A 21,974-nucleotide genomic window follows, 5' to 3' on the forward strand; every position below is an offset into this window, starting at 1 on the left:
TAACAAATTAGGAGTTGAACAGTAGAGCTAAGAAATACTGTTATTCAGATATCTTCACACAGAACAGACTAAGTCAATCTGTTCTGTGTGAACAGAACAGATTGTTCTGTTCAGATTGTTCTGTTCACAGAACAGAACAGATTGTTCTGTTCTGTGTGAAGAACAGAACAGAACAGGGAACCCTGGTTCCTTTGGGAACCCTGCACCCAAAGGTGCAGGGTTCTTTGGACCTTCCACAATGGTTCCTAATAATTTGGTTAAAAAATAAAAAGGAACCAGCTAAATAAATATAGATATAATAACAAATTCAGGTTTGACCATTTTTTTCCCTGCAATGCTTGCATTGAAATTCCATAAAGAATGACACTGTGAGTACCACTAATATGCTTTTATATCTATTTTTCCTCGTTATTAGGTTGGAATCTATGTGCTTTTTTGGTTTTTCACATTACTCTGTTGTTTATCTTTATTTTAAAACCTAAACACAGAGATAGAGTGGAGGTTCTTTAAAATTACAACAAATTTCCTAAAGTAGATATTTATCTAATATGTATTTTTCCAAAAAGTTATATGACATTATTTTTTTTTTTATGTTTGACCTGAGATCAAAATGGCTCTTCGGGTTATAATGGCGAATGTTACTGGACGATTTTAATTGAATTTCAAGATTTTGTTTTTTTGGTTTTTGTTTTTTTTCTCCCATTTTGATCTAAGCACATTTATATTGCATTATTTTCTGTGTCTATATCGGCCGATTTTTTCCCCTCTTTTACTCTTTAAACTTGTCTGATAGAGGATTCAACATCTTTATGTGTAACAACGAAGCAGGAACAGAAAAACATCCTTTCATATTAAGAGAACCCGGTATGTTAGCGGGCCGCGCTGCCTCTCTATGGCCTCCAGAACCTAAGTAAGCTGCTTCTTATAGGGTTACTGGGTTGTCAGTGCGCGTGTCCTTCCTCGCGCGCCTTCTAAAGAAAGCGCACCGCAGCTGGTTGCTCGCTCTCGGCGCGTGACAGATGGAGTCGATTTGAACGACGGAGAGAGTCTGTCGCGAGCACTTTTTGGAGGGGAAAAGACATAAATAAATCCAGATTTTCATTATTATTAATTTTAATCTGCAATGAGAGCTGAACAAAGTGAAAATGGAGAAAACTCAACGAACTCGGTGAGAAAATGATGGAGACTTTGATTAACGTCTACTAACGTCAACACGTCTAACTCCACTCAGCCTTTATTCAACAAATTTAACTTTCTTCTTTGTTTAATTTACTAAACTAATATTAAAAATAAAATGTTCTCATCTGGCATGTGTTAAACATGTATGCCTAGGGCACTTAGGTTATATTTTTGGTCAAGTCTTTTTTAAATGTAGATGTCAGTTCAACGTGTGGACTGCTGATATCTGGTGGCTTTTTTCCATTGTTAAATGACAGTCATTTTCAGAGAGTCACGTTTAAATTTAAATCTGATTCAACTGTCGTCCATTACTGTCATTACTGTAATAAACAGATCATTTATTGCTGCTCAGTGCATGAAGCAATCTACTTGTGTGGTGTTTGAATGCAGCCTATGGATAGTTTAACATGTGTTGTTTAAGGTGTGGTTAAAAAAAATGAAAGGTTCACTTGCATTACTGGTGTTTGGTTGTTGGTGGTGTGTGTCTGGGAGGATAAAAGAGGCACCCTGGTGCCCAGTGGCACAGTGAGCAGAATGATAAACAGAAGCCTGTGCTATCCATGTCAGTACCCTAAAATAGAGGCAAACCAAGTGGGTCTCAGATTGCCCCCTGGGCTCCATATAAGTCTGGTCAGCCTGGTCCTGGCTTCCTCTCTGTGTTAGAGAGAGAGAAAGAGAGAGAGAGAGAGCTATACAATGACATGAGCACCTGCTGCCGGGACAGCCAGCTTTATTTAGTGCCTCTTGCTGTGCAGAATTAGGTGATTTATTTTTAAATTGAGTGCATCTCTTAGGTTCCTGTATTATGGTTTGTGTTTGCAAAGGTTTGAAGATGACTGGAAGTCAGGCTCAGAACTTTAAGAACAAAATAAACAGGTGTGAAATAATGAATTTATCAGCACTGTGATAACTCAGTTTGTTCTGTGCTGTGCTGCAGGTAGCAATGATGCCTTTCCTTGGTTTGAATCCAGGTTTGGTCTGTATGCATAAAGGTTTCATTGGTTCTTTGTTCTTTTCCAGGTGTAACAAAGGTCATTATGGCCAAAATTCTTCAGTTATTCTTCCATCAGACAATAAGACTCAATTTGCAAACTGTGGTCTGGGTTTCTATGTTGATTCAGGAGTAATGGCTTCTTTCTCTCCGAGTGGCCTTTCAGCCTATGCATCTTTATCTGCGCCTCCATTTAACTAAGATATTGTGAATTATCCTATCAGAACCTCATAAATCTGTTTGGACTTTCCAAAATAGTTTAAAGGCATATTTGCTAGAAGATTAATTTGAAGAAAATGATTAAAAAAAAAAACAAAACAAAAAAAAACATCAGACCTAAAACCAAAAAGAGCTCTGAGTAAAAGTGTAATAATGAGGGGGAAAAGGAAAAATATGACAGTGGATGTAAATATTTGGTTTCAACTTCCTTTCTCTTCCCAGTTGTATTTTCTACGTCGTAAAAATTGTTTTTAGACTTTTTGAGGGACTTTTTTTCAAGACTTCAACTACTTTTTTCACTCCAGTATGTGATAAAGGAATATTTTTTTTAGCTGCTTAAATCTGATCCTTAAATCCTTCAGGCATAGCACAACCTCAAAACGCAAGGGATGATATTGCATTGCGTCAACATGTAAACAAATATATCTAATTTCTTTATTTACTATTCAAATATTGTGTGAGACGTGATTTGTGGTCAGGTCTAATGATTCCTCAGAGTGTTTCTGGACTTGTGCTCTAGTGGTGCAAGAAAAAACTCAAGTTGTTTTCTGTGAACAGCTCAAAATGCTGATGGAGCAGCTGAAGGAGATCACTGGCATCCAGGACCAGCAGGTTCTCTACAAAGCCCTGAAGGTAACACACACACACACACACACTGAGCAGCAGTTAGCAGGGTACTTCCTGGGTTTTGTCTAGTTCAAATTCCGGATCTGATCAGTGTATACAGCCAAAGGATTCGGGCTTCTTTAGTAAGACTATCAGCATCTGTTCTTAACTTGATCATTTCCTCCCTCAATCTACAAAAGTCTTCCAGATTTGAGAACATCTCACAACCTTCTTTAGGTTGCAAAATCTGGACATCTTGGATCTGCAGTACGTTGGAAATTTATTTGCAGAATGTTGAATCAAGCAGAAACTGGGTTCAAACCAAGTAGTTGCAATAGAAACGATGTTTGTCTTGCCTTACTGGAGTCTTTTTCTGGGAAGGTTTTCTCTGTTCTCTCCCCTTCAGGCTAGCCAGGGGGATGTCGGACATGCTGTGGGACTACTGACCACCCAGACTGTGGAGGTTCAGGACTCTGCAGAGCCACAGGAGTCCGGCACGTCTGCAGAGACCTGGGACAAACAGAGAGGTGCACTGCGGCAATATCTGACTGGAAAGCATTTAGATGTGCCATCGTGCATGTTTTAATTTATAACAGTATAGGAAGGCAGAATGAAGGATGATGGTGATATAGTAACTGAAATACTATAAGAAATTTATCAACTTAAAAAAAAAGATTGAAAGCTGTAAGTGATATTTATAAGGTTACTTCTTATTTTTGTAAATTGACCAATAACCTCTGATTTCAAACAGAGATGAAGAACACAACATTTATAAACTTATAAACTGCAAACTGCTCAGAAAGGCCACACTTTTCAGATGTCATGTATTATTTTTCTTTAGCTTTAAATTATATGTTGTTTTGTGTTCAATTGTCATGTAAAATCTTAATAAAAGACATTTCATTTGTGAGATAATGTGAAAAAGAGGCATGAATGTGAGGCACAATATTTCAACCAGTTTTGTAGGTAATAGTGTAAAAACAGATTCCTTAGTAAGATACATTTAAGTAAATGCTTGTAAAATTAGTTTTTAAAACTAAACAAACATGAAATGCATAAATGCATATGTTGGGTCTAAGTTTACCTGATATTTCTTGGGTTTTTTTAGGACTTCCTAAAGATGAACTGCAGACAGCCATTGAACTCAGCCTGCAGGAATCCCACAATGCAGAGCAAGAAGAGCGTGAGTTCAACAGGTAGGATGACAGACGTAGATTCCCCTGTTTTCAAGTTTAAATACAGCTGAGATAATGTCCACTATGACAGGACGCAGCTGCTACGAAGAATTATACAACAAAAAAAGCGTTAGGCAGCAAATACCAAGAGAAAGATCATTTGTAAGCTGTATTTGTATAATTAGTACTGCCTGTAGACAAATGTCTGGACTGTCCAAATAGAAATATTTAATCATCTTTTTTACAGCTTTTTTAAAAGAGCCTGACTAAAACTACCTGGGTGTCAGACAACATCTGGGTCTCATTATGTGTCTCTGCTTATTTCTAACCCCAAATGAGCAACTTCATGTTCAAAAACAAGCCCAAAAAACCGCAACCGGGGACTTTAGAAAAAAAAAACAAGCCCAAAGTCACTTATAATCATTGGACTTGACAGAAACTCAAAATAGTTCCTGATTGTCCAGCAACAAAATGTGCATCTCTCTCCTTCCTCCATTGTTTATGTTTCTGTCGCTGCTGATACTGTCGTACTGTGGTCGCTCCTGAAGACGCATAAGAAATACAATGAAATTACAAAATAAAATAGTAACAAACAGTGACTTGGATAAGTAACTTTAATCTGATTGCTGGATTTGAAATAGAAACGTGTTAGATTACTTGTTACTGAAAAAAGTGGTCCGATGTCAGTAATGCATTACAAAGTGACGCGTTACTGACATCAATGATCACAGTACATAGTACTCCAATTTCCTAGTCTTATATATTTGTTTATTGAAAATTTTGGCAGGATCTGTCCTCCATAGATACGATCTAATGATGTGAAACAATCTCTTCTCTGTTTAAGGTATTTTATAGCCTTCCTGTATTTAATATAGCCGTCAGTCTGGTGTTTTCATAAAGAGAATTTGATGTCCCACAGAGCTCTGGAAGCCAGCGCTGAAGAAAATGCAGCGCGAATGAAGAAGAAGAGATGTGAAGCACAGAGTGAGATGTGCAGCCCTGCAGACTGGATCCGTCAGGATGACTGGCCCGTCGGCATACGCAACGTAGGAAACACCTGCTGGTTCAGTGCTGTCATCCAGGTGAGAGTAAACACCTCACGTTACGTTTGAATCATTTCTGTAAACCAGAAGCTTGTAGTGTGCTGAAGCTCCTACTGGGCGTCTGTACTCCATGTGGCAAAGTGCTGCACAACTATTCAACTTAATGGCTCAGCTTTGCAGAAATTCTGTAAAAAAATAAAAAAATAAAAATACAATATACAATTTTATTTCATTTATTTAAAAACAAAACCTGAAAGTGATTTACTCCCCATTCACTCTAATAGGTTCAAACTACTTTCCACAATGAGTTCAACAAAGTATTGCACATGAAAAGTAAAATAAACACTCAAAACAAAAAGCATAAATACCTCAGCCTCAGAAATATCTGGTAAAATGTTTAAAAAGCCTTTAATAAAATTGTTTTTTTGCAGAGGCATGAACCAATCTTATAATTTCATTTTAAAGGTGGGAAAAATGATTCTACTTCCTTTAAAATACATGCACCTAAGGTATTTTATCGTTTATGCTTTCATTAAGTTGACCTGTGTATCTAGGGATATTTTCTTTGTGAAATAAACATTTAGCTAGCTAATTAAATATTTAGTTTGAAACTGATATCTATAAATCTTTTCATAGGATAAGCCTATGAAAAGATTATGAAAAGAATACAGATGTTTACTGTTGCACTGACTCACCACCAGGAGTTTATACTTTGCAAGGTCCAGCTTTTATTTTAATAATCCACTTCCAGTAGTGGAATTTTTAGTGAATATTTAGTTTAGAGCTAAATATTTAGCTTGCTTACTAACTAAATGCTAACTGCTTGCTTGCTAATTATGTGTTTAGTTTGAAACTGACATTTTTATGTGAAAAATATAGGTTTGAAATTTTAAATATTAAACCTCCATTTCTTTCCTCTTATGAGAGGCTAAATAACCAAAATTATTCCTGTTCATTTTTACTGTCACTTTTCTGAATGGAAGCACAACACACACCAGCACCATCGTATATTTGTGTTAGCAGGGAGCAGAATGAATGTAGATACAGTTGTTCAAATATTGAAACAAGCTTTTATATTTCTGTTTCTGCTTCTTGCCAAATTTACGAGTCTCCCAGATCCTTCAATTTATTACTGCTGTTTAGCGAGGTCCAATGTGACTCCAAAGCAGCGTCAACGACGTGGCTACAAGGGGATGTTGCTCAAATTTCCTCCTCATCATTATTTCCTGCTAAAGAGGTTAAAAATCGACCTGAAAAACAAACCGGAGAGAGGAGGGGGGCAGCCTTCAGCTAAATCAGAGCAAACAGTTTTTATCTCAGCTGCTAATTGTGTTATAAGTCCATTCCAGACTGAAGCCATGCAGGCCTATCAGGTGGCCCGACAGAAACCAGAACCCTCTCTGAGGTACGCAACCTCTGTGGTTAATTGAGCGCGGAGCAATGCGAGGACGTCCACAGCAGACAGAGACAGGAGAAGGGGATTGTTTGTGTCTGTTAAACTGAGATATGCTTCTGTCTCCATTTAAACGTCAGGCGGTATTATCTGAGGAAGTGTTGTTGGAATACTAATGCTCTCCTTTTTTCTGAGTTAACACCATTTCCTCTGGTTCAGCTCAAAGCTGAGGGACTGCAGGATTCAATGGGCGGCTCATAAATTACATGAGATAAACCATAACTGAATTTTCCTCTCTAATGGGAACGCTTAGAAGCATTCTCCACTCACCAGGTTATCATGGTATCGACCACAGTTATCCTGTAACAAACAAGTAAAACTCTTTGACATTTGTCACAAAACATTATCAGCAATGAAACAAAACGTCCTGTGTTAATAGAGTCATATTTTACAAAATGTTCTTTATTATCCACATCTGGCACAAACTTTAAGGTTGATTCAGGGTGCATTCACACATCCTGTATAATCCCCTTTAATCCAACTCCAGTCCATTTATCTAGAAAGTCCAGTTGGTTGGGGAGGCATGAATGCGTAGTCAAACTCAAAAAAGCGAACTCTAGTCTACATACAAACCTCGGTCTGAGTTCGAACTTTGGTACAGTTTGAATGCATACTCAATGGGATGTGGCTTTTGGCATTCCTGCAGCCTACAGCCAGGGAATTCTGGGTAAATATAACCAAAACAAACACAAGAGTCTGGGGGTAATGGGAGAAATGACTCATGGTCTTTTGAAAAAGACAAAAGCGAAATCCTACAACCGCTAAAATCTGATGCCACTCCATTTTTTATCTTTTTTACATTTTGTGAGAAAGAAAGTTGTGCTCAGTGTCTTCTTCAGAGGTTTTCATGTTGTGCCCTTCAGTTGTTCTTGGTGCAACACCACCACAGGTGAGGAGGAGAACAGGTTTTTTTAATTGGTTTGGTTTGTTTGACAGTGCAGTGAGAAAGCCACCCCCAGCAGCTGAAAATCTAACAAATGTTGCAATTTTAGTCCCCAATTAAACCAAATCTACCAGACTGTCAGGAGTGAAAAGATTGTTAAATTGCTTGTTCTGTCATCTTGTTGCAGTCACTCTTCCACTTACCTGTGTTCAGGAGGCTGGTTCTCAACTACCATCTGTCAGAACGAATTCTGGAGAAGTGTAAGAGCCATGCTGTGAGTAGTTAGCTTTCTGCTACATATTTCCTTCCTGCAGGCAAAATGTGACTGGCCATGGCAAAACCAGGAACACGTTTCCCTGAGGGCATCTTGAGTTATTTAAGATTCTGAAAGTGTAGATTCTAACCTTTCTTTCACTAGTATATTCAGGAAAAGAAACTTTATTTTCCCAGAAATTGGTAGTTATCATTTTTCCTGGTTTTTTCTCTGGCCACTTGTTCCTGGATTTCCTGTGACGCGTCACAACTGTTTTTTTGTATATAAATTATCCTTAAAATGACCTAAATTTCAAAAGCATTGTGACAGTTTTTGAGCTGATGTTTGACCGAGACTTTCTGACGACAGGACAAGAGGAACATTGCTTTCATGCAGGAGCTGCGGTGCCTGTTTGCCCTCATGGTGGGATCCACTCGCAGGTTTGTGGATCCCTCTGCTGCGGTGGAGTTGCTACGCGACGCCTTTCGGACCAGCGAGGCTCAGCAGGTACAAAACACAGCTCTTTCCAGCTCTTTCCTTGAAACAGGATAGCTGAAGAATCCAACCCACTTGTTGATGAACAAGTGTTTCATAGCTCAGTCACACTGAGCAGAGACTGTCCAACAACACCTCATTATCAGCTGCAGACCAGTTTAGCTTCCCTGAAATATGGATCCATTGCTGCCAGGAATTTATGAATGTGCAGCTGTGACACGTAAACAGTCTCAAGTTGTCAGATTGAGAAATAAATGTCAAAATTAGATGCAAATTTCAAATTTAAGTTCACCTCTGAGTGCGGCTTAAATGGAAAAATAAAGGGTCCAGAGTGGTCTAGTCAAAGTCTACACTCATGACGTACCTTTACACAGGTTGTTTGTGCTGTGGAATCCTCCATTGTGGTTGAATTAAAGCGGATGGCTGGACGGATGGATGTTTTGTTGTTACAGACAGTTAAATGTCTTCGTCTGCTACTTTCAGGATGTCAGCGAATTTTCCCACAAATTGCTCGACTGGTTAGAAGATGCCTTTCAACTGGCCGCCAACGGAAAGTAAGTCATTAGTTAAAGCTGTCAGCAGCTGCTTTTCAATTGCAAATGTGCACAAAACCTTGTCAAGATTGTGTTAATGATGACAAAACATAATTTTGCAATTATCGTGTTTCCATTAAATAAGAAATGCAGCTATAATCTCAGGTGAATACATTAATTTATAAAATAAGTCATTAAAAATCATGGATGTGATGGATGTAAACATGTAATTCAGGCATGGTGCTACGCTCATCATCTATCAGTCATCAGAAGAGATGTTGGTGTCTTAATCAGGCTTAGGGGGGACAAGCTCAGCCTACTTGGGAGCTGCTATGCATGCAGCAATTTAGGAAAATTGTAGTCAACACTTTTAAATTAGAGCTACGGATTCAACCTTCTGGTGAAGTCACCTGCACATTCTCCAAGGAGGTTGCTTCTGTATACAAACTAGTGTGACTTCTGTCATTCAAAGAGTTTTCACTGAAGTTTTGCAAAAATATACCAACTTTTAGGGAAAAGTTTTTATCAAAAAAATTAAAAACTTTTTTCAAAAGTGGCATGTTTTCATTAATCAAATTTATTTTGGCAATTCCAGTTTGGAAGCTGAGCTAGTAAAGCAACTCACTCTGAAAGAATATCAATACATGCAGAACTGAGGAGGTGAAATCTCATTATCTGAGAAAGATTTTGTGCAAAAAATGTAATGAAGATGTTTCATGTAACACAAAGAGCTATCCTAATGGCCTTAAAAGGAAGCAAAATAGGTCACATTTAACTTTTTATGAATCAACGTGTAAATATAACATCCATCTTTATGTTCAGGAACGCAGAAGACAAGCAGCAAAACCCAATGGTTCAGCTTTTCTACGGCACCTTTGTGACGGAGAGGCGACATGAAGGTGAGTGCTTTACGACTCTTCATCCTGCCGTCACCCACCGGGGTTCCGTCTCATTCCAATCTGTGTGGTTCGGTTCAGGGAAGACGCTGTACAACATCGAGCAGTTTGGTCAGTACCCTCTGCAAGTCAACGGCTTCAACAACCTGGACGAATGCCTGGAAGGGGCGATGGTTGAGAAGGAGATCGAGTCGCTGCACTCGGACCATGCCGTAACGTCTGGCCGAGAGGTGAGCGGCTCGAAATAAGTCAAAGTATTAAATTCTGAATATTCCGAAAGTTTCTGTCTTCCTTCTAAGGATCTTTGTGTCTTTTCTGACTTGCAGAGGTGGTTTAAAAAACTACCGCCAGTCCTGACCTTTGAACTTTCTAGATTCGAGTTCAACACTCAGCTCGGGCGTCCCGAGAAGATACACAAAAAATTAGAGTTTCCACAAATTGTTTACATGGACAGGTAATACAAAAATCAGATTTAATCTAATGAAAACTTTCAGAAATATCTTAATCTGTGCCTCACTAAATTTGAATTTTAATAATTCAATCCAAAAGGGAAAAATAATAAACAAATCATATATTACTCTCTGTAAAATGTATATATAAGTTGAAGAAATTAGATAAAACAACTTATTTATGCTATTTTTATCAACTGAGATACACATGCATGTTTTATTTCACAGATATCTTCACAAAAACATAGAACGGACCAATGAGAGGAGAGGAGAAGTGAAGAAGCTCAAGGAGCAACTTGCCACACTTCAACAGAAACTTGAGTGGTAAGAAACTGAGGAGTTCAATAAAAACATCAATTATTAGTATTATTATTATTATTATTGCAGAAAACAAAGGCTAGGTACACACAGCAGCCAAATGCAATCCAAATCTGATTTGAATTATAGAACTGAACATCAAGATCTGCTGAATGAAGATAGCCAAAGAAATAAACTTAGTTTTTGTTAACAATGATTAGAATGGGAAACAAGACACATTAAAGGGAGAATAAAAAAGTAAGAACTGAAGACCAAGCAACCTTCAAGCTGAGAAACTAAACATCTGAACAAAGTCTTTACCTAAATGTGTTTTGTTTCTGGTCTAAGTTATAAAAACTATGGCTCTGGACCGATGAAGTACCCTCTGGCCGACATGCTCCAGTTCGTTCTGGAGTTCGCCACTACCAAACCCACCAGCGTTTCCCCGGCTGAAGATCCGAGACTCACCACATCTTCCCCTCCTACTGTGAGCCACCCGCTGTCCGACGCCATCGCCAAAGACAGCAGGTTCCTTTGATATTTGACGTGTTTTGATGATTATGATTATGGCACTCGTCACAATGTGATGTTTGCTATTGGTTTTTCAGTGGGTTGTTCTATGATGTTTTTATGACTTTTTATATTTGCGTTTTTATGATGTAAAGCACTTTAAACTGTCTTGTTGCTGAAATGTTCTGTTCAAACATATTTAACCAACATAAAAAGATATGGCGTGCTGGATTTGGCCCCTGAGCTTTGAGTTTGACATGTGAATGAGTCTCGAGCCATTTTTACTTAAATTCTTGTTTCCATCAGTGAACCTGGAGATAAAGACTCATCGGACAGCCTGGTTTCCAGTGTTTCCAACTGCCAGCAGACGCCCATTTACAAGCCCTTCACCCAGTGCAAACACCCGACTGACTGCCCGCCCCACCCTGCACCTCACAGCGCCACAGAAGAAGAGCTGCACTTCGTAAAGACCTGCCTGCGGCGCTGGAGGACTGAAGTAGAGCACGACATAAACGGTACGCCAACGACACAGAAGAAATAGTTTTTAAATTTCTTTATCAGAGGGACAGTTTTGTAAATTTGGTTTCCATCACGGCTCCGTGTTGTTTCTGTGTTCCAGAGCTAAAGACCAGCATAGACAAACTCACTCAGACACTTGAAGGCATGTACTCAGACAACAGTCTCTGCCAGGTGACACTTCTTTTCACTTCATTTTCTGCATGGGTACAAAAAAACACCTCACTGGTTTCCAGAAGTATTCACACCTCTTGAACTATTTTACTTTTGTCACATTACAACCTCAAATTTTAGTGTATCTAATTGGGTTTTCAGTGGAAATCCCAACTGAGCACCTCATCCTTACAGTAAAGCATGGTGGTGGCAGCATCAGCATGTGGGATTGTCTGTTTTGGATGGATAGAGTTGATGGATGGAGCTAAATGCCTTAAACATACAATCAAAGCTACAGTCCACTGAAATAAGAGAATGGACATCCAACTTTAAAAAATTGAATTAATTTGTTGCATTTAAAGGAATTAACTTTGTGAAACTTAAGTTATTTACATTTGTTTAACATAACACCTTAGTGAACTTAATACATTTACATAGATAAACTTGATTTGATGTAACAAACTAACACAATTCTTTTTATTTTGGATCACCTGTTTTCTTTTTTCAGTGTGGGATGAATTAAATTAAAGCGTATTTTTGTGTCAGAATAATATGTGTGTGTAATATTTACACTGGAACAGACTATTTGAAATGCAGTATTTGTTCATCTTTATGAAGGAAATGACAAACTGTATGCCAGGCTAATTAAAAAAAAAAAAAGTAAAATAAAATGGTCCTTTCAACAGGTGCCCTACAGACTGCATGCAGTGCTTGTTCATGAAGGTCAGGCCTCAGCAGGTCATTACTGGGCGTACATCTACGACCACGCCAACCAGCGGTGGATGAAGTACAACGACGTCAGCATCACCGAGTCTTCGTGGGAGGAGTTAGAGCGAGACTCATTTGGGGGGATGACCAACGCCAGCGCGTACTGCCTGATGTACATCGATGACCGGCTCCCCCAGCTGATCACAGGTACAACAACTCTCAGCTGTAGCAACACTCATCAGTTCTCCTTTGATTTATATCCCAAAGTTTCTACAAATCCAGCCTTTAATTTGAACATATTTTATAAAAATGTCCACTTATTTTGGGGTGTTAAATTAACAGAAATAATTTGGGGGTTTTAGACTGTCATGGTTGCTAACTACACATTTAGTTTAAAGCAAAATATTTAGTTTGCTAAATAAATATTTAGATTGAAGTTAAATATTTAGTTTGTGAACTATATATTTAGTTAACATGCTAAATATTTAGCTTAAACTAAATATTTAGCTTAGCCTGAAGTTGAATATTTAGCTTGCTAAATAAATGTTCAATTTGAAACTAAATATTTAGTTTGCTAGCTAAATATTTTGTATGAAGCTAAATATTAGGCTTGCTAACTAAATATTTAGTTTAAAGCTAAATATTTAGCTATCTAATTATGTATTTAGTTTGAAATTGACATTTATAAATTATTAAATAACATGATGAAAAAATGACTTTAAAATTGGAACCCCACAGTCAGCACCACAGTCTGGACCTTCCACAGAAGAGGTGGAGCAAGGAGCGCCTTCAGAGGCCCATTGTTCTTTCTCTTATGACTAAATAAAAAATTATTGCTGTTATTTTTTTTATCTGTAACTTTACAAATGGCAGCCATAAAATATGAAAACATGTTGTGCTTGTTGAGTGAACCCTCTGTCTAACCACACGTTCCACCCAGAAGACACAGATGATGAGACAGGCCAGGTGCTGCATGGCATGGACTCCCTGCCGGCCGCGCTCAGACGCTACGTTCAAGAAGACAACCGCTGGTTCCAGCAGGAGCTCAGCGAGTGGGAGGAGCAGTTCTGCCAGACCGCCACTCCGCAGGAAGAGTCTGCGACCCCGGTGGAGCCTCCCAGCTCCAGCGTGGAGAACACAGAGCTAACACCTGTGGAGCCAGCACCACAGTCTGGACCTTCCACTGAAGAGGTGGAGCAAGGAGCGACTTCAGAGGCCCGGTCCGGCTCAGAAGAGGAGAAGACTGCAGATTGTGAACCCAGAGAGACGCCTGAAGGTGTGTTACACTAACTGGAATAAGAATAGCAACTATGAGTTTCCATAAAGACCCATTTTGCCTTCAACAATGCAACTATCCACCTTTTTCCTCTTCCAGTACAGATATCTAATAGCCGATACCGATCAGATACAGAAAGACAGCCGAGTTGACTTAAGACCTTTTTAAACAGACATAAATGTACTGAATTACAAATGTATTTGATAACTCTGCACCAGTACAGCACACCTAAATACAGCTATATCTTCATAAGCTCGATTAAACATGCAAAAACAACACAACTTTAATTTGTACAGTAAGCACAATTAATATCCTCACAGCAAATGTAAAATAAATAATGAAGAAACTGACAAAAATAAACAGCAACAAACCGTCTTTCAAATTGTTCAGAAAATGCAATTAGAAATTCTAAACAATTATGCAAAATAAATAGTAAAGCATGAAGTACACTGAAAGTACAAAGCATAGAATTAGACTGAATAGATCTGCCCTTCCAGCACATTGTCAACGACACCCAATTTCATCTAATATCTAATAAAAAAAAAACTTTGCTGATACATGGACTGAATGAAGGCCTCTGTCTGTTTTACTCAGCAGCAGAGGAGTCTGAGATCGTGCCCCCATCTGCGAGTCATGGCTGCCAAGCAGATCCCACCGACACTCCCACAGCCAGTGACACCCTGGAACCGAGCCCGGACCCAGCAGGCCTGCAGAGTCAGGTGGGAAAGTCCCAACACCCTCAAATCCCCCCGGCTATACAGTCCCATTGCTGGTATACCTGCAGACAGGGTGGTTCCTAGGTTTGTGGGGGCCCTAAGCTGGTTTGGGGCCCCTAGTTTATGAAATTACAATGAAGAAATAATTAACCCTTTAGAAACTTGCTCTGCAGCGCTATAAGATATTCAACAATGTAAAGACTTTAGAAAGTATTAAATCATGTCACAAAAGTCCAAAAACTCTAATATTGTTCCTGGTGTCTTTGTCAGACCTCTGGCTCAGATGCAGAGCTCTGTAACCAGGCTGAAGCGTGTGTGCATGGGGAGATGTTGGGACCAAACTCAGAGGCTAACGATGAACCAGGAGCTTCTGGGGAGACTCCCGGACCCGGAGCAGATCCGGGAAACGAGGAGCAGCAGCAGGAGCAGCAGGAGGCTCCAGCCAGGCAGAGGCAGGCGGAGAACGAGGTGTCAGAGGTGGAGATCCCCAACGTGGGCCGCATCATGGTTAGGGCCGATGCTGACGGATACAACGAAGAGGTGAGGAAGTTACAATGTGGAATAAGATTTTTAATCAGGGTAACTCCATGTTAATTTAAGCCATATATGTGGGCCTGATAACCTCTTTCATTCATGATTCAAATGGCTCATTTCTGATAGAATGATTGTTGAGTTTGTGTTTTTGCACAAGATGTGTAAGTTTGAATTAGTGAGAAATAAATGACATGCACAGTTGGTAGAGAGTTGGTAGAGAGGCAGCATGAGGGTCCTGGGTTCGATTCCTGGTCCAGTGTCTTTCTGCATGGAAGTTTGCATGTTCTCCCTGTGCATGGTCGGTTCTCTCCGGGTACTCTGGCTTCCTCCCACCATCCAAAAACATGACTGTTAGGTTGACTGGTCTGTATAAATTCTCCTTAGATGTGTGTGTGCATGGTTGCATACACACATCCTCTGTGTTGCCCTGCGATGGACTGGTGACCTGTCCAGGCTGACCCTGCCTCTCGCCTGTTGACAGCCGAAGATAGGCACAGCATACCTCCTGACCCCGAGGTGATAAGGGTGTAAGAAAATGGAGGGATGGATGGAAATTACATGCAAGCCTTTAGATTTGAATAGAGATCTTAGTTTATGGGGAATTGCTTCTGACTTTCTGAAGTAAGAATATTATTTCTCTTTTTTTACAGGACTGTTTTCATTAAACATCTTTAAAGGTGACACCTAGTTTGTTAAGCATTTGCAATGGTCTCATTTTCATTTCGTAGATGATGCTTACCCCAGCCATGCAGGGTGTCATCCTGGCCATAGCCAAGGCAAGACAAACGTTTGACAAAGAAGGCCCTGAGGCTGGCCTCATCAAGGTAAGATATTTAAATGTTTATCGTCATTCTCCATCATACTCGAATTTGGATAAGAAACAAAACATGCATTCCCACAGGACTTTTTTTGTTTTTGTTTTTGTTTTTAAATAAGTAATTTTTGAAATATCAATGGAAAAGTTCATGCAGTAAAACCTGGATTAAATTATTCAAACACTTCTGTTCTATTAATAATGATAAAGGTTTAGGGTTTCAAATTGTGCATAAAAGTGCAGAGAATTCTTAAACCTGCAGCATGCCGAGACCCTGCATAACTAGTTGTGTTTCCATTAGCCATAGAATTGCACAAATTGAAATTATGAAAATAAATTTGCTTAATGGAAATAAAAGAAAAAAACTCAGATTTCCAATAAAAAGTTTTTGCTCTAGAATGAGGTGGCTTTCCGGCCGTATCAAGATAGATGTACCAAAACAGAGCAGCTATGCATATGTAGCCACCCGCTCCCTAGTATAATGGGCTTCTCGCTCCAATGACTGAATAAGACATCGATGTCTCCCCTGATACATTTCATAACTGTTTACATCCGTTGCTGCCATTATTTTTAATAACTTATTGAGTGAACAAGCTTTTTCAAGTGTGATTTTCATTTCATTTCTTAAACACAGCAATTATGAAATTCTGTTTGTTTGTTGTTTTTTTTACATTAGACAAAGATTTGCTCACATTTGTAAGAGAAAGGCAGCTAGTGACACATGGAAACTCATATTTCTCCATGGTGTTCCAGGCCTTCCATGAGGAGTATTCCCGGCTGTATGAGCTCTCCCAGGAGGAGATCACGCCCCAGGAGGACGCCCGTCTGCAGCACGCTCTGGTTTACTTCTTTCAGAACAAGGCGCCCAAGCGTGTCATCGAAAGGACGCTGCTGGAGCAGTTTACAGACCGCAACCTCAGCTTTGACGAAAGGTGTGCAAACAGAATTAGCTCTTCTTTCAGGGTTATAATTATTCTGGATTTTTCATTATACTTTAGTTTTAATTTTGTTGTAACTTTTTGTTTGTCTAGTTCAGTTAGTTTTAGTTAGTTTTTATGGTGTGTTTGCTAGTTTTTATTTGTTACTGTTACTTAAATATTGTTTAGTTATAGTTATTTTCCCCCATTAATTACAGTTTTCGTTTATTTCAGTAAACACAAAAAGGTTTCCTCAATTTCAGTTTTCGTAATTTCATTAGTTTTAATAATAACTTTGCTGGCTACGTGGGCTTGATCAGAATTTAAATCTCTGTAATAAAAAAACCACACAACTAAAACCCTAATAAAGGAAAAACCTGTCTTTTGATGAAGAGAAATGTTCCTTTGGACACCAAGATTTTTCTAATGTGCCTGTAGCTGAAAACAGCCATATGTCGTTCATCTGCTGCCATCTAGTGTCCAAAGCAGAGACCTACTGGTTGTGAGATTATTTCACCTGCACCACTAAACTCCAGCTGTCCTTCCTGTGCATGCAGGGCCATCAGCATAATGAGGGAAGCCCGAGCCAAGCTTCGCCTCATTAAGCCTGAAGACATGGACATGGAGGAATACATGGTAATGTCGGGTTTATCCAACCCAGTTTGACAATATTTGTCCTTGTTTCTTTTGTTAGTTACTACAAATTAATTAATCATTTGTCTCCTCCAGCTTGTTGATTTCAGGATTTAAGGATTCTTATAATGACTACAGCAGCTAGTTAAAACTGAGTACAAACTCAACTTTAACCTTTTTTTATTGCGCAATAGTTCAAAACTTGCATAAAAAGAGGGTTTCTTTTAACCACAGGATGCATGAGGTTTTGCGCTTTTCAGTAGACTTCTCCTTTTGTGAAACCTGCTGAACTTTCAACAGTAAAACTGCTCCAAAATGCATACAAACAAACAAATTACATTTTTACACCAAGCAAAACCATGGCTACCCAATGCAACTCCCTACTGTTTGTTAATGGTACAAAAGAAGAGGAAGATTAAACAGGCACTGGTTAATGTGTGTGTCTGTGCGTGTGTTTTCTTGCAGCAGTGGCATGACGACTACAGGGACTTCAGGACGGTGTTTGTCTACTTGCTAACTGGACTGGAGCACTATCAGCATGGAAAGTAAGGCAGAATTATCCTCTATTTCTATACTGCGATTTGCAAAAGTATCTTCCCCCTAAAACCAGTTTATTAGTAGAAAACTAGTACTATGAGTGGATGGAAACAAACGCTGCACATCATCCTGAACACATCAACCACACAGTGACAGGAAGCCAGTCAGACTTCAGTAACCCTAGTCATACAGCAAGATCTACAATAGTATGTTTTTAGAGCAATGATTAGAATGGCCTAAACAAAGTCCAGAGCCAAATGAGGTTAAAAACATTTGTTTCAAATTCTCCTTTACTGAATGGCAGTGAACTAAAACAACAGAAAAATGCTCAAAAAAATAAAATAAATGCCTCTGTTAAGTAATTAATTGATGTACTTTAATTTCAATCACAAGAAATGTACGAGTACATTTTTAAAAATTGGAATATTGTTTACAAGTGCAACACTTCTTGCTAGTCATCTTGGAAGAATTCCAAGTTTCTTGTAATTTTGGTGACTGTGGCAGACAGATAAAGAAAACACAAAATTTAGTGTCAGAAAATTAGAATACTATGAAAACTGGGTAACACTTTATTTGAAGGGGGTTGAATAAGACTGTCATGACACTTTCATAACATGTCATAACACCTGTCATGAACATCAATAAGTCTTCATGAATATTTATGACTGTTGTCATAAAGCGTCATTGGTAAATTATGACACTTTTAATACAAAGTTGATATTATTCAAAATGTCTTTGTTATGACAACTTGACATTAAGCAAGAAATCATTATTGTTTAAACTTTACCTTTAATAAGAGAAAGTTACCTCATTTTTAAAGTGAAATCAGTAATTATTTTATAACAAATGTATATCAGTAATGATTTCAGACTTATTCATGTTCATGACGCGTTATGTCATGTTTATGATGGTGTCATGACAGTCTTATTCACCCCCCTTCAAATAAAGTGTTACCGAAAACTGTAATTAATGAAAACTCATGGTGTCACATTCTAATCAGCTAATTAACTCAAAACACCTGCTAAGGTTTCCTGAGTCTTTGAATAGTGTCTCACTTTGGGTCAGTCAGCTGCACTATGCTGCTGACTGGACAGATGTTCAGAAGACAGTCCACAGTCAACAGTTCTGTATTCAAACATATTAAAATTTGAGTGAAAGGAAGAAGGGTGGGAGGAACTCATTAAATCATAAAAGCTTGAAATATTAAAAAAACAACTTTCTGAGATGACTGGCAAAAAATATTTCACTTTTATGCAATACTCTAATTTTTGAGGCACAGTTAAAGAGCGGCTGTGGCTTTTGGTGCTTATTTGGTTTCTTTCTGACTGTGTCACAGGATGCGAGAGGCTTTGAACTACTTGGCTCATGCGTATGAGACCAACGCTGCTCTGCTGGGAAAGGGAGAGAAACGTGGTGTGAACAAAGCTCTTATTGCAGTTTACAGAAGAAAGTGCCTCACGGTGAGTAAAGCAGCATTTCCAAACGAAGCTGTTTCTGTTGTCAGCCTAAAACAGCAACTTGATTAAATATTTTTTTATCTAAAAGGTCTTGGCTTACACTAGAGGAAACTTTGAGGGTCATCAAAATCATGGCTGGGACCCGTCACTTTTATTTGACATATTCTGGCGTTCGGCCAGCTGCTAAAGTAGATTTTTTTCTAGGACAGAACTTTAGACATGAGTGACTGGTGGGATAATATTCCCTTATTTAGACTTTCTCTGCAGCAGGACTGAGGCTGGGTTAGTTTTTCCCATATGCAAATACACATATTTGTGGTTTATACACAATTTATGAATTCACATTTAAGGTAGATGTTTAATTTTTGATGGATTTGGACCATGAAGCTGAAGTTATTTTTGTTGTTTTAGCTAGTCTATCATCGTGCTTTGAAAATCATGGCGGCCCTTGTAATGGAGGATTTTTATGAGCTTTCTGATGAGTTCTTTAAAGAGACTTCACAATTAGCAGACAGTCTAGAAGTTGAAGAGTTGATTGCAAACTAGTGGAGTTCAGCAGGTCAGTGGAAGCCCCTCCCACAGCCCCGTCCCTTGGGTGAGTTTAACAGAATTATTTTAATTTAACAGACTTATTCCTGCTGCTGTACAAGCAGGAATAAATACAAAATAAATAAATATCTATTTAATTAACTATCTGCACTGATGATTATAAGTTGCATTTTAATTGATTTAATTTTGCCCCTTTTGACCCTCCATACAGGGTAGGATCTGAACACAAGTTCCAACACAAAGCTTGTTCTTCAACCTCCACATTGACTTCATCTAAAATATTTCATAAGAATAAAACTATGTTTGTGTAAATATTAAAGTGGAAACCTTGACCCAAGTATTCTCTGTGCTTATCCACCAATCAGGCGCTGAACGACAGTGCGTCCCGGCTGTTCTGCAGCGGCGAGGAGGGCAAAGTGGAGGAGGGTCTGTCCATCATGGACGAAGCCGTTATTCCCTGCCTTCACCTGATGAGCCGGGACTCGGCTTTGTCCCAGGAGGACCGGGATGCTATGGAGAACATCCGCAGCCACTGGTGCTGCTGCCTGGGTCAGGACATGGATGGTGAGTTATTAACAATAACATGAGAAGATAATGAGAAGTTTCACTATTGTAATTATTTGTTTATTTGTTTCTGTAAGGATTCACATTAATCTCATCACAAATATTACAATAAAATCATACTTTTACAAACATTACAAAAAAATATATAATAAAACTCCTGAAGTCAAAACACAAATTTCAAATCAACCACTTCAACAATTATAACATTTTTACAAACATTACAAGAAAACATCACAAAATGCCTTAAAACATACAAACAAAATTAAAACACACAATGTCAGCCATTTCAAAAATAAATTAACAAACAATAATTTTGATCTCGAGCATAAATTTGCTTATTTCATATATTCTCTATGTGTTTTTTAAAGTTCTTTTTAAAATGTATACAATCAGGACTAAATTTAATAACAGAAGAGAACTTGTCCCAGTAAGAAATTGCTCTATATAATCAATCATTCGAAACCAAAAACTACCATCTGAAGGGCTCATTTCTGCTGGGTTTTTCTGTTTTCTGCAGATTCGCTGCAGGTAAAGTTGGGCGAGTTGCTGCCGCGGGTTCTGGACGGCTCCAGTGGGACGGTGGTGTTGAAAGATCCGCCAAAAGTTCACGTCAACCAGGCCCACGACCTGTGCAGCCGCCTGGCCGCTGTGATGGAGTCCATTCACAACACCACAGTAGTAACTGTCCAGTAAAACCCTGAAGGAAACCCATAAAAACCTCTGGGAGTCGAACATCTGCAGCATCAGCGGCAGCATGGCGGGCAGAGCGTTCTGTGCTGATACAGTAGGGTTCACACCAGCATGTAGTATCTAATGGCTGCTGGTTTGGAGTTGCACATGAGTAGAAAATTTGATGTGATATATATACAGCAATCACTTGTTGTGATTAGATAGATAATGCACAAATACAAGCTCATCGAGAACAAGAAAGAACTGAACGAGAAGTGTCTGAGGAGAATGATTTAATCCTTCCTGTTTGCTTTCTCCATTCTCACCTAACAAATACTAACAGTCCTTCAGAGTCATTAGACTTTTTGCAGGCAAAGCAAAAGATTGCCAAAAAATGCAGATGTTTAGTGACCAATATCAGACACGTTTTACATTTAAATCTGTTGTAAATATACAAAACGGATTCCTGGTGTAACGAGTAAAAGAAACGACAACGTCTTTAAACCGAAGGGTTTCACATTTCAGGACATAATAGTAATAATTTGGGCCTTAATGAGGTTCTAAAGGGATTTAAATCTAACCCCAGATTCAGTATTTATGAAACAAAATGTAAACGTAGCAGCCAGGTGCTGCCAATCATGTTTGTCTGACTAACTGCTCAACTTTATAAAAATATGACATTATCACTATCACTCTCCAATGGGATGTACAGTAGAAGCAGAGCCTCAAGAATCTGCAAACCAAAAGGGGAAAGATCTGACAATTAGAAAAACAAAACATAGGAATAAACTAAGAAACTAAACACAAAGGAATGAACTAATACAGCAAGACCTGTGAGATAATACTGAAAAGATAATATTATGTAAGAGTAACTCTTTTTTAGCTTTATGTTGTGTTATAAAGTTATAGCCTCATTAAAAACATACCTGGAGTGCTGCCTTGATTCTTT

At 38.7% G+C, this 21,974-nt stretch overlaps 1 protein-coding gene across 3 annotated transcripts; it reads left to right on the forward strand.

Moving 5' to 3' along the window:
• Positions 1–963: 963 nt before the first annotated feature.
• Positions 964–21,956, forward strand: usp28 (ubiquitin specific peptidase 28). Of its 3 annotated transcripts, none has more exons than XM_007562979.2 (26): positions 964–1,168; positions 2,948–3,022; positions 3,402–3,522; positions 4,104–4,191; positions 5,090–5,252; positions 7,737–7,823; positions 8,172–8,309; positions 8,781–8,851; positions 9,653–9,729; positions 9,808–9,956; positions 10,053–10,180; positions 10,404–10,499; positions 10,821–11,000; positions 11,289–11,497; positions 11,602–11,672; positions 12,338–12,566; positions 13,300–13,635; positions 14,230–14,354; positions 14,622–14,891; positions 15,614–15,709; positions 16,453–16,631; positions 17,174–17,252; positions 17,715–17,794; positions 19,123–19,246; positions 20,158–20,356; positions 20,874–21,956. In XM_007562979.2, exons 1-26 carry the CDS (start codon positions 1,124–1,126, stop codon positions 21,047–21,049), a joined length of 3,591 nt encoding a protein of 1,196 aa, XP_007563041.1. In that variant the 5' UTR covers positions 964–1,123; the 3' UTR covers positions 21,050–21,956. The 3 variants fall into 3 exon arrangements, with proteins under 3 accessions (XP_007563041.1, XP_016532406.1, XP_007563042.1); XM_016676920.1 differs by having other exon boundaries at positions 13,303–13,635; XM_007562980.2 differs by having other exon boundaries at positions 965–1,168; positions 14,233–14,354.
• The last annotated feature ends 18 nt before the right edge of the window (positions 21,957–21,974 follow it).

Source organism: Poecilia formosa, unplaced genomic scaffold, assembly GCF_000485575.1.
Source record: "Poecilia formosa unplaced genomic scaffold, Poecilia_formosa-5.1.2 Scaffold143, whole genome shotgun sequence".
In the NCBI taxonomy this organism is placed as follows: Eukaryota; Metazoa; Chordata; class Actinopteri; order Cyprinodontiformes; family Poeciliidae; genus Poecilia; species Poecilia formosa.